Source organism: Antrostomus carolinensis, unplaced genomic scaffold (assembly GCF_000700745.2).
Source record: "Antrostomus carolinensis isolate BGI_N321 unplaced genomic scaffold, ASM70074v2 scaffold12502, whole genome shotgun sequence".
In the NCBI taxonomy this organism is placed as follows: Eukaryota; Metazoa; Chordata; class Aves; order Caprimulgiformes; family Caprimulgidae; genus Antrostomus; species Antrostomus carolinensis.
This window is the reverse complement of record NW_010301646.1, coordinates 2,284-15,724: the sequence shown is the minus strand read 5'-3', so window position 1 is coordinate 15,724 and position 13,441 is coordinate 2,284. Positions and strand designations below refer to the sequence as shown.

At 36.6% G+C, this 13,441-nt stretch overlaps 1 protein-coding gene across 1 annotated transcript in view; it reads left to right on the top strand.

The window, feature by feature from the left end:
• Window positions 1-12,902, top strand: part of PARD3 (par-3 family cell polarity regulator) — a gene marked incomplete at its 5' end in the record, with an annotated part of 82,492 nt that extends 69,590 nt beyond the window's left edge. Inside the window, 3 exons of the mRNA XM_010163541.1 lie at window positions 388-432; window positions 6,692-6,919; window positions 12,668-12,902. Coding sequence (XP_010161843.1) covers window positions 388-432; window positions 6,692-6,919; window positions 12,668-12,888 — 494 coding nt within the window. The remainder of the gene's footprint in view (window positions 1-387; window positions 433-6,691; window positions 6,920-12,667) is intronic.
• Between the last annotated feature and the right edge of the window lie 539 nt (window positions 12,903-13,441).

Genomic DNA, 13,441 nt, shown 5'->3' with positions numbered 1-13,441 from the left:
CCTACACAGAATAATAAAATTTAATATGATTCGCTCCCTTGCAATAATTGTGAATATCTGAACTACAATCCTGAATTCACCAACTTCCTCAGGGGACAGTAAGGTTGGTGGTATTGACTTGTCTTGACTAGTTGTGATGTGCTAACGTGTAAATAACATATTGTACCTGCCTGTGATGTGAACATGACTGACATTGCATGAAGGTTACTTGTTTGCTGCCATTTCTACTCAGAATGTTTGCTTACTGTTGCAGTTTATTTGCATGAAGGATGACATTGCTAAGGTTCCCTAACTTGAAAACCCAATATGCAAAACAGAAGGAATGTTGGATGCATGTGGGGCATGGGCACTAACTGGGCTAACCGTTATGCATTTACCTTTTAACAGTAGCTGACGAGACTAAGCTCAGTACAATGGATGACCAGAAAACAGGTAAGAATTGACAGTAAGGCTGTTGCTATAGAAACCTTGGTCAAAGCAGCTTACCACAATTACAGAACTGCCAGTCACATTGCATGAAAACATGAATATTCCAGTACTTGCATGGCTGCTTTCTATTGTTGTGAATAATCAAGTTGTACAGAAAAAGAAAATTCTCTATGGAGATAAGTATCAAGGGTAGTATCTTCAAGCAGGTCATACATGTGACTATAGGTAGACACCTGTTTCTACACTTTGAACACATATTCACAGTTGTTTGGCTTTTTTATCCTTTCAAAAAAATCTTGGAAAATCTCCTCCTAGCTTCAAACTCTAATGTACAGAGAGATGATGTAGAAAAGTCGAATGTTTGGCTATTACAGTGCTAACGCAGTGCTTGGAAATAATTATATTAATTAGAAAACTGCTACCTTTGCCTTAAGTGGTCATCACATACGTGTTTTGAGTGGAGCTGAAGATTATTAGTGCAAGTTGATTTGCCTTTGGAGCTGAAACCTGAGCATCTAACAGAACAAAAGAATATGTAAATAGAATCTTTTTCCACATACCATCAATTTTAACGTTTCACACAATGATAATGAGAGGTAGTTTTCAAAGCATATTTTTTATTAGTAATTAAAATAATGCACCAGCTGCAATTATGAACCTTTATGATTTATTAATATAAATTAGCTTTTGACCTTTGGAATGCTATTTTAATTAGGCTAGATCCAGAGGACACTATAGCATTACTTAGCTCAAATTAGGAATACTGAAAAGCTGCTGTAAGTAATCAAGTGATAAAATTATATTTTTTATTAAAACATAAATCTTTTAGCTCTTAAAATGTTGCAGAATATGACCACAGAATTGCAGCTTTCCGAACTGAGAACAAGTACACAAAATTAAAATGTATGAGTGTTTTGAAGGATTAAAGCCATCAGAGTGTGAATGTATAAATTGTGTTAATGGTTATGGAAAGAATCAGTGCTTAGGAACTGCCTTTACCCCTGAGCATTAGTCGCATAAAAAGGTACAGATCAAACTCAAAATTATCCTAAATTATTTTTTATTTTCTTATTAGCCTGCCTATTGGAATGGGATGTGATTAGAATGATGTAAAACCTGTGTGTTTTAGTAAAATATGATGCTTAGGTTTAAAAGCGCATGGTGGTTTTGGTTGTATTAATAGAGGGTGGTATTAAGAGAGTGTAGTTGTTCTCTCTGTATAACACCTGGATTAAATTCCAAAAAAGAGACAAGTCAGACAGCTTGGGTGAAAGAGCATGACTGTAACCATCTGGACTAAGCAGTTACATATTTTGTACTCAGCAAGCTTAGTGGCTGGAAAAAAGGAAAAACACCTTTTACTGTGCTTTTATTTTATTTATCTTGTGTGCCTTTAACCAGGTTTTGTATATAAACACTGGATTTCTCCCGTTACTGAAGATGGATGTGGTTACTAAACAAACCACTTACTGTAGTTTGGCTTAAAAATCATCTGGTTCTAAGAAAGAGATGCTTCAAATGTGTGGTGAACTATGTTTTAATGAACTCTAGAAGCCAGAAAACTTCAGGATATATTTACTTTAGAAAAAAATAAAAACAAACTCTGTTACAGTCAAAGTTAGACTTGATAGTATTGGCTGAAAAGGAGTGTAGAATTCACCAGCCCTAGTTACTGTAATAGATTTTTAATTATTTTTCTTTCTGTAGTTCACTTGAAGTGCCTAATCCTTGCAGTGTTTACAGTTCATCCTAGAGGTTACAAGTATATTCAGTAGCAATTGAGCATGGCTCATTTACTGAGTCCCAGGCATACTATAGTTCCAGCTCGTTATTTTTCCACGTACACATTGTGAAAATGAAAAAGAGAAATAAAAAAAAAAAAAATCACAGAAAATGTATTTAAATTGTTTATTTATTTATTTTTACACAGTGCTTTTTAAATAAAATGTTTCATTAAATGGAACCAAAACTAAATTATTTTTTATGCAGTTGCTTGCTATATTCTTCCCCTGCCTTCTCAGCCAAAATGTCACACTTTTTGAATTGAACGAGAAATAAAAGAATTTATAAAATCTAATGGAGCAGATTTTAGTAAATAAATAGGCTCACTGCTAATGTCCTTTAAGAAAGTGTTTATAACGTAGACCTTGTACCTTTGTAAAAACTGGTTTAATCAAATAGAAGGAAGTTTTTGACATAAGCTGCTGGTGGCATTTAACGTGAGATTTAAAAATGTTTCAGAAAGAAACAAAATCATAATTTAAAATAGTTTTTTAAAAAGTGCTGAAGAAAAATTTGCTTTATAGCCTTTAAAAACAGTCATTGAAGGAAGTACTGAAGGAATGATCATATATCCTTTGACACCATGCTTTTTGCCTTTGCAAATTGCTCAAGTGGATTTGAGGCACCGTATAAACACGTACGTAACATGAGAGAAGTGGAAGCATAATGAGCTGTTAAACAACATCAGCACAAGGGAAAAACAAAGGGCTTGGAGCAGGGAGCAGCACATAGCCTTAATGTGATCTATGTGTTTTAAATGTCTTGTTGGATCTGTATGTGACGTGAAGTTATGTGGTGGGGGCTGTCTGTGCCGTGTGAGAGCAGGTGCACACAACGCCGGCGCAGTCGTGCATGAGCAGAGGGTGGTTGCGTGGTCCGGAGGAGAAGCCTTAGCTGTTGTCCCCAAGGGCTGGCCAGATGGGGACACAGGGAGTGGAAATGCATGTGTGGTGGGCAGGGGCTGTGCTTGGCAGGGTGGTGTGAGCATCCTACAAAGCCCTTGAGAGCTGGATTGAGGTGTGTGGCATGTAGAGTAGAGCCGTACAGCTGAGCGGGTAAGGGGAGCGTGTGGGGATGCTGCGCGCATGGTGGCAGTCATGGAAGCAGCACTGCTGTGGTACGGAGGGATGAATCTACCTCAAAGGATATTTGTTAAGAAAATTGTTGGAAAGGAAAATTTTGATAAACTTGAAATTTTAAAAATGATGAAAGAATCCCTTTCATCCCTCAGTCATGTAAAGATGCTTTAGGTAGATGTGTCTTTCTCCTTTTTTTCTACTTTAAATTCTGATATCAAAATAGAAGTATAACTCGTTCTGAGCAGATAACATTTCTGATGATTACCACCAGCACTGTAAAGGCTGGAAGGAAATGCTGACATTTTTGTATTTAGAAAACAAGGTTTTGATGTGACTCATAAATTTTAAACAGAATCCATTTTAAAGAAAGTTTGCTGTTTCTCACCATTTTATGAGTAAACAACTCACTTTCTGACTAGTGAATTCTAGCAATAAATTCTGAACTGACTGAATTTACAGGGATGCTTAACTATATATTTTGAAAATAGTAGAATTGCTATGAAGTGGCCATAGAAGATAGTGAAGGTATTAAAATATACATAGCTTTATGATCACAGTGCTTAAATTGCTTGCAAAGAGGACATTTCCCTCTTTCAAATTCAGCAACCTGTCCACATTTGTGTTCATGGACACCCAAGTTCAATAAATATTCCTATCATTTCTGTAATCTGTTATTAGTTTTACAGTACTTAAGGAACATTAGGTCATATCCCATCTAGCATTTCCTTTGGGAAAGTACAACTTATATAAATACAGTTCTCACAAAGATCTGTACTGAGTGGCAGGAAATGGATTTTTTTTTTAGTGTCCTTTATGAACATAAATGGGCACATAAATGCCTTCTTTATAATTACTGTTTACAAAAAGAGCTACTCAGTAATTAGGAAAAGATATATATGACTATTTAATTTAGAAGGTTGCAAAGCAGAATCTGCAATGAGGAAGTTTACAGTAAGTTGCCATGTAAGAGGATACCCTTTCCTTTTGTATATGAAATTGAATCTGTCAAACAGCTGGTTTATATATGATTGTCCCATTTCCTCTTTTTTCCTTCAAAATGTTACATCTGTTTTTCCTGTCTCATGGACTGTTTTTAACAAAATACAATCTCAAAAAGTAAAAAAAAACACCACAAAATTAAATCTCATTCCTTGTATTCTGCAGGCATTAGGAGAGGAATAGCAGATTCTGGCAGAGAGAGCTAACAGTTTTGTAGGACACTGTCTAAATTGTAGTTCTTTTACCTGGTAGAGAGAGTGCTATGGAAAAATACTTGCCTTAGACTCCAGCCCATGTTCAGAAGCTTGGTGAACCTGGGCTGCAGTTTGTTTGCACAGCTGGAAAGCCATCAAACCCCCCTTGTCCCAGCTGGGTGCTCTTGTTCACCCCAGCAGCTGCACTATGCCCCCAACCACCCTCATGACCCTCTGCCCTCCAACAAGTATGGACTCTGAGTGAGGGTGGCTTCTTCTAGGAGGTGTGGATTCACCAAGATAAAATTTCTCATCTGTTAGGTGGGTTTATTTCAGGCTGAGGGTCTGAACAGCAGGACTTCAGACCACTGGGAGAACCAAATTGTGGAAGTTGCATGGAGCTGTGAAAGAGGATTTTTGTTTTATTTTTATATACAAGTTCATCTTATCTTTAGGGCAGCTGAAGGGGAATAGTTTGACAGCTGCTGTTTGAATTTATTTGATCTGAGGGACTTTTAATAGCTGAATGGAAAATTAGAGCATTCGCTGCCTTGCTCTATCTCGCACCAAGTTAGCAAAGAGCATGGAGAAGACTTGCCGTGCTGCTATTCTGCATCCCTTCTGTAGATGCAGCAATCCCATTCCTCCCTACCCAATACGTAGTAGTGAAAGAGACTGTTTTTAGTAGTGTAGTGGCAATTGTCCCCAAAGTAAGGTAACTCCACATACTTTTGTTAAAGAACAGTGACAGATACAATCTTTCTTCTCCCTCTTAATATCTACCAGAATAGAGATCAACTCCAAAGCTTTGTATTATTCTGAGATAAATACTTTAAAAAGAGAATTTTTCTTTATCACATTATTCACTCCTGACCTTGCTTACAAATGTGTTGTTCATTGGTTTGGTGTTCCTGGGGGTTTAGTTCTTGTCTCTCTCTCAGTGCTGGCTGGCTTTGGAATTTACCTTTCTGTGCCTCTGTCAGATGAGGACAGTGATATTAATGGATTAACAGCCCACCACCTGGGACTGCTGTATTTCCACAACTCCCTTCTCTGTTCTGCTCCCTTTGGGTAGAGAAGTGGATTTCCATTTTGTAGGCGAGGACTCCAGCCTCATAACTTCAGGAAATGTAGCTGTGATGATGATGATGTCCCACGCCATCTTTCTCTAGCTACAGATCCTGTGGAAAATCTGTCCAGGACTATACTGCACTTTTGAATAAAATAACTTCAACTAAATGTAGTGATTTTTTTCCCCCCTGTAAGATCTCTCCTACTTTCAACAATAATGTGAGAACTAATTGTGCAGTTGTCAGCTGATTTGCACTGTGAGTGTGTGTTTCTAAAAGCAAAGGTTAGACATTTAGTCCACAAACCTGAGAAGAAAAGTCAGGATGGGGAAAGGCTTTTGCAGAATAGTTTCTGGGACTTTCTTGGCCCCTCTGGACATGCTGCAGCACTAAGAGCTGCCCTCAGCCCCAGCTGTAGTGCTGTCCAAACTTTAACCTGGTGACTGCCAGGAATGCGTTTCTTTACCAGCTGGATAACTGGTATTGCCTGACTAATTGGGTCCTTTCCACATATTATTTTTAAAGACCTTCACAAAATCCCAGGAAGTCAACTGATATTTCTCAGAAGCATTTAATTATGAAATTGTTACCAATTTGATGCAAGTCTTTAAAACTCGATTAAAAGCAAACAACATGTCTTCGAAGCCAGAAGTCAGGCTACTTTGCAAGACTGTTACTCTAAACACAATAGGATTCATGCCCATAATCCGCTCTCTGTTCATCAGTTGCTAGTACAGATGAAATATTCTGCTCAAAACAAAAATAATTAATAGTTTTGTTTGATGCCGTTAGATATGTATCTCTGCTGGGGTTTTTTTATGAACTATGTTTTTAAAGCCCCATGATTACTTTATCATTCAAATTGTTAAAATCATAGTAATGGATGTTGGTCTCTCTTCAATGATTTGAAAAGCCAGACATTGCTAATGTTGTCGGTTTCGTTGACTGTGACTTGACATACTCATTCACTTCTGAGACCAACAAATCTGTGGAGAATTCCCTACAGATTATTGAGAGATGATGTGAATAATGTTAAATGTGTCTCAAAAGACTTTCAGGATGGATATGCATAATCAAGCATGCAGTTCTCAATACTGAGTCTAATTACTTTTTTTTTTTTAACCCTTAAACCCCTAAGGTTCCCCAACCAGAGATGTGGGGCCTTCATTAGGTCTGAAGAAATCCAGCTCGCTGGAAAGTCTGCAGACAGCCGTTGCTGAGGTGACTCTGAATGGTGATATTCCCTTCCACCGCCCACGCCCACGAATTATCCGAGGACGAGGCTGCAATGAGAGCTTCAGAGCCGCCATAGACAAATCGTATGATAAACCTGTAGCAGATGATGATGATGAAGGCATGGAAACTTGTAAGTAAACTACTGCTGTACACAAAGAATGTTAACAATGTAGGTTAATTCCTTTAGAAAGCTATTAAAATTAGTAGAAGATAATTTTAGGATTTTAAAAGAATATAACTAACTTGTCTTTTTCAGGCTTTTTACCTTCATATGTATTAACAGATTGCAACACTGCAGCTTCCTTTCTTTCTAAAATAAGGAAATAAAATTATTAGGAGTGTGTATACTTAAATTACTATGAAAATTTTCTGTAAGACAGATAATTAATTTACTAATGAAAATGAGAAAAAAAAATCAGAAGTACAAAAACCACTGAATTCGTGGTACAAAAATATGTGCATTCTAACTTTGAAAGAGCACATTTGTAGTGTCTGGAGGAAAAAAAGAAATCACTGTCCTTTAATTAGAGTGAGTAAGGCTGGCAGATCTAATAAAATATAAAGTTAATGATCAGCTATTACCCGTCCTAATGGGTGTTCATTTACATTTTCAGTTCTTTAACCCAAAGTATGACCCAACATGTGGAGAATGTCGTTAACATAAAAGAATCACTTCAAAGCTAACCTTATCATTATTGAACTATGTAAGAATGGGCTGGTAAAATGACAACTCATACTGAATGAAAATAATATGAATGGTAAATTACCTCAATCAGGGGTTGTATTAAAATCATTGAATTTTTAACCTTCATGTTGTACTACTTTCAACTTGTCACACACCAGCAGAATTTTTTTAATCAACCTGCAGGTAGTTAGAAGTTTATGAATGAAGATGATGGTGGGAAATTTAATGTAGTAAAATATTTAGCCTGAATGCTAACAGAAAAGGCTTGAAAAGAGATTTTTCACTCTATGCTCTTTTTATTTATTTTTTTTAATTTCAAAAAGTCTATTTCATAAGCATCATTCCCTGATATTCTTTTATAAGCTACTTGTGTAATCACGCTTTCATTTTTTTAAAACTCTTTTTCTTTTTTTTAAATCTGCCTGTTTCTAAAAGTGTTCTGCAAGAGAGGTCATTTTGCCAGTCACTTTTCTCAAAGGTAGTTACAGATGGCATTAATTCTGCTTCACTTTTCCAGCACCTAGCAATTTCACGCAGCAATGAGGCTAAGTGCTGGTCTGGTACTGCTGGCTGTCAATCTGTTTCTGGCCAGTAGAAGAATAGGTATGAGAAAATGGGATCATTCTCCCAGACTGCAGACCTATGGTCTTTTGGGACATAAGACCATGTTATTCTAAAAGGTCTTGTTTGCTGTGAGCCCACTGATAGTAATAGCCTGTTTTGAGGCATCAGATACCCAAGGCTTATCCTGAAGTTACAAATGGTTTAACTTCATTTTGTCAAAAATATAGCAAAAGTGTTGTCGTGAAACGCTTTCTAGGTGAGTACAGGTTTATGAGATTACTGTAAGGGGTTTTGAGCTTGTTGATGCAATGCATAGAGAGTAGCAAGGAAGTATTTGGTGGCCTTTGTATCTTTTGGATGGGAGTAGCGGAAACCAGATAAAGCATTCTTGCTGATATCACAAGGCCATGGGGTGAGTCTTTACCCTCATCTCTCCATATGGATGAAGTCATCTTGCACTAGTGGACCAAAAGCCTTCTCAGTGTCATGGGAGAGCAAGAGTGAGGCTGTTCTCAAATCTCAAAGGGCAGAGAAAGGCTGAGCAAAGTGTGACCAAGCTACGTGCATAGAACTGCATGTTCTGTTGAGTTACATGTGTTTTAATAGCTTCCATATATTACAATAAAACATCTAAGAAGTAATCCAGAAATCTGCAGTGCCAGATTAATAGAAGTAAATAAGTAGCAAAGCAAACATAGTTAGTTGATTGGACAGAACTCAGTCCTTGAGGTCTTCTCCTTCTCACAGTGGCCATAGGAGCTTAAGGGCTGGCCCAGCCATATGTTGCCTGGGAGCATCACAAAATGCTAGGTCCTCAGGTCTGTCTTTCTGAAAACATGTCTGTGTTAAAACGGAAAGCACTGTAGTCTTCTCCACTTTGTGTAAATTACATGTGGCCTCAGGTTCCAGAGAATTTACCAAATATTGTCTACAGCTGGACAAAGCCTGGGCACATACGAATATGCAGAAATTAATTTAACAACCTGGTCCTAACATAACTATTGCCTCACTGCTGCCATAATGGCATTGCCTAAGTTTTTTTAAATTGTATTTAATTATTCTATAATTGTTTAAAATGAAAATGCGGCTTTCTCTCATTATAAAACCCAGACAAACCTGTTGGTGGTCAGTTTCCTGATGCCCTTGAGGTTGCCCATTTGTCTTGAATTTTTTTCCCCTTTCTGCTCCAAGTGTTCCAGTGCTAAGAGTGCTTCTTTCTTCCAGACAGTGACTCTTATTTGGAGTAGCAAATAGTAGCACTGCAATATATTGTATAGAGGGATTGTTAACATATCATCACCCCATATACAAAAGCTATAAAAATAGAGGTAGCGTACGTGGCAAAGGGACTGATTCTTCTTAACGTATGTGCTATCCTTGGAACAATATGCCATTAAATTACTAAATAAATGTAGGATGAAAATCAGAGAGCAGTAACCAGTTCTGGGGTAACATTTTTAAAAGTATTTGAGAAGCTGCATGAGTTTTAACGGCTGTAAAGAAGTAACATTTGTGGAAAGGTGTGGGTGTTCAGCTTTTACAGATCAATTTTCCTGCTTTATTTTTTTTACTTAATATTTGAAATAGCTGACTAGAAGCAAAATGTTTATCTTTAGCATCTTGACTGAGAACAAAGCATTTGGATTGGGAGGGATCGACAAAGCTTTCTAATCTTTTGCTGAATCTTAATTGCTAGAATCTAGGGCTGTATTAAATATCACAATACGAGGTCTAGAAGCTTAGTGGCAAAATAGCTTCACATTAAGTAGCTTTGATTCCTCATGTGCATCTTTTCCATTTTATGACCTAATTAGGAAAACAGTTTCATAATACCTGTTTGTATAGTTCTCCATAGTACAGTATGGTTCATAAAATGACACTAGTTTTCAGGTTTAATTGATGTTCAAAGTATACTCCAATTTAATTTTTTGGCTTCAGCATCCTGAATGGGAGGGTTGCTGGAAAGGAAGGAAATAACACCACTAAAACAAATACATTCTGCATTTTGCAGTAACCTAATGTCGTTACTGCAACTTAACAAAAATTAGAAGTTTCATTTGTAGTCTGGGCTTGAATTTTAATTGAGCAGCATTTGCATTTGTTCTAAACACTAGTAATTAGGTGTATGTTAATTGCAGAATGACTGTGCTGCATAAAAGTGAAATGAGTTTCTTCATGTTGAGTCCTTTTAAGAAAACTCAAAATCTTTTTACTCCAGTGGAGACACCAATGTTTACTCCAAGAGAACAAACACCCTAGGGCTCAGTCTAAGCTACCAAGTTAATTGCAAGCAAACTGTGTATGATAGACAAATATTTATTGCAGCACAAGTGTGGAAATGAGGCAATATTATCTCCACAGAATATGCAAAATAAATAATAAGAGGAGGCATTGTTATGACAAGTTGTTCAGCAACTCAGCATAGCACAGTACACTTAATACATATTTAGGATTAATTTAATGTATTGTTATGTGTATATGAACAACCACAGGTCAAAACTGATTCATCTTTAAAAGTCTAGCAATGAACTACCAAGTAAACATTTGACTTCAGAATTTGTCAGAAATTTAATGCATTTTTTTTTTTTACTAATTATATTCATTTTCAAGTACAATCTTTTAAATGTCTAGTTAGTTTAAACTGGAACAGATTGTAGCTATAAATTGACATGCAAAAAATTAGCATCTCTATTCCAATGTGTTTTTCTACTACTCTTTTAATAACTAAATATCATCCCAGACATTGATTAAGAAACATTGTGACTAAAAAAAGTACAAGTACAGTTAGTGCAGAGCACATAAGGAAAGGCGTATTAATTTTCTAAAATACAATTATCTGAATATTAAAATTGTGCCTACAGTTGAGAAGCTGTGTCATCTGCTTAGCTCATAGCGGTCCTGAAGACAAGTTAACGTGAAATGCCAATACCTGCCTTTCTGTATTTTTCCTTTTTTTTTCCTGGTGGTTTGTACTTCAGAGCACTAGTTGAGATTCAAAAATAGTTATTAATGTTGAGATTTATCTGACATGGTATTTTTTTCTTGAAATATGTTTATGTGATCTCCCAGGGTTGGAGAATATTTATAGAAATCTTGCGATACTCAGTGTATAAGTTCTAAGTCTGTTGAACAGGTCTGTGTATTGTAATATTAATGAATAAACAGTTTTTTGCAGGCAAGTGTCTGAGAGAGAGAAGAGACAATATCGAATGGCTTTCAGTCAGTAATTTGTAGACTTTTTATATTCCATGAATTACTTGTAAGGTGAATATGTTTATGACTAAGAAAAGCAATTTTATATTCTACAGTAGTCTATGTGTGAGAAATTTCTAAAGAATTACACACTTCTATTGGCTGTAGAAGAGAGGCTGAGGTCTAGAAACGATAATATTAGTAAGAATAATAAAAAGTAGTAAACATACGCTAAACTAAAAAATTACTCTTTTTTTCCTTCTATAAGCCATGGCCATTTCCAAATCTTATTGAGTAAAATAAATAAATAAATAAATCTTTTCCATAGGTTATGTATATTCAAAAACTGTAGTTTTGAACTGCCAGAAGTTGTTTGGAGCCTTTGTATTGATTAGAGCTACAGGAGACAGCACAAAGTATGCATCTGTGATCTAACTGCTGCATCATGCTGTCTGTTGGAAAACTGGGAGATGATGTAGCCTTACTTGATGTGATGCTATGAAATTTTAGAGCTCCTGGAAGGTCACAGCTTCACCAGCCGTGCAGTGTAATTTTTTGACTTGGCTGTAAGTTAAGTCAAAATGGTTGCAGGATTCTGACCCATGAGCTTGAAGTGTTTGATTTCTTTCTCACTGAGCTACTGGGGGAGTTTTCAGCTTTTGAATGGATTGTTTCTTTTGGTCATTTTTCTTTCAAACTTTCAGAAGTACGTGTGCTCTGTTAAATCTAACCCTTGGTATACTTTAGGATTCTTGGAGTATTGGTCTTGGTTTAAAAACAGAGAAAGAACATATTATATGCCCTTAAAAGATTTTACTTGTTCCATTGAATGGAATCTTCCCACCCAGACTTCCCAGGCTGCCTCATCTCAACCAAGAACAAAAATAAGGTGCATGATGTGTTTTAAACTGCTCCAGGAAATGAAGTAGTGTGACAAAACCATTATGTTACTTGAAGCAGAAGAAAAAGTCTGTTAAGGCTTGTATTGAAGGTTAACAATCCTTAATGACTTTCCTGGTTTTATGAGAGTATCACTATGAATTTACTGATAGAGCATGCTGCACTGCTGTTGTTTCTTCCTGCAGATATTTCTAAAGCTCTCCTCAAGTCATTTGGATACTGAAACAAAATGGGCCAATTAACATCACTTTGCTAATCCTCTTTATTAATCCGTACATTAGTTAGAGTACCCACAAAGCACGAATAGTGTTTTGCAGAGCGTTCTGCAAAGGTGAATTCATTGCTTTTAGGAGTTTAATAGTACAAATGAACATTCCAAGAAACCTCCACATGAAGAGATAGTGATTTTGAAAAACAATATGAGCATTTTGTAGTTGTGCATATATCCTGCTTCAAAATACAGTGTGCAGTATATGAAAAAGCCTGCCCTTGTTGTTTGTTCTTATCCCACTGATGTTTCTTAATATGTGCTTTCAGTGGAGGAAGACACAGAAGAGAGCTCAAGATCTGGTAGAGAATCTGTGTCCACAGCAAGTGACCAGCCATCCCACTCATTGGAGAGACAGATGAATGGAAGCCAAGATAAAGGCGACAGAAAAAAGGCTGGAAAGGAAAAGAAGAAAGATCGAGATAAAGAAAAGGATAAAATTAAGGCAAAGAAAGGAATGCTGAAAGGCTTAGGAGATATGTTCAGGTAGGTGCTTTGCAATCAAATGTAGAATGAATTATAAAAAATTTTCATCTTCTAGTTATTAATTTATATTGTGACTGTTTGCTGAGGCCATGTTTTACTATACAAATATATACATGATGTATATAGGCTGATCTCTCAATTTTTGAGCCTATGAGTGGTGTCATGAAAGGGAAGCAGCTTGGAATGGAAGAGAAGGAGGTGACTGGCAGGCTGAAGGAGCTGCAAGGGAAAAATTGGTTTTAAGCAACAAACTGCTTGGTCTTGGAAGGAGTCTTTGGTGATGTCTGAGTAGTGCACATATCCCTTGACAGGTCAAACAATGTTGAATTTTATTTTTTTCTTAAACTCTCCTGTTCCTAATAGTGTACCCAAAGCTTATGTGTTAAGAAATGCGTGGTTTTTTTTTGCTTTGCTTCTAAGACTGTTTGGTGTCATGGAGGCATGATGTGAAAGAGATGAATCAGTTTGAGATTGAAAAACAGCATGCTTCTCTCAAGGAAAACAGGTTCTAAATAATGTTGTGTGCTCTGAGAACCAACAGTCTGGAGAAAGGGTCA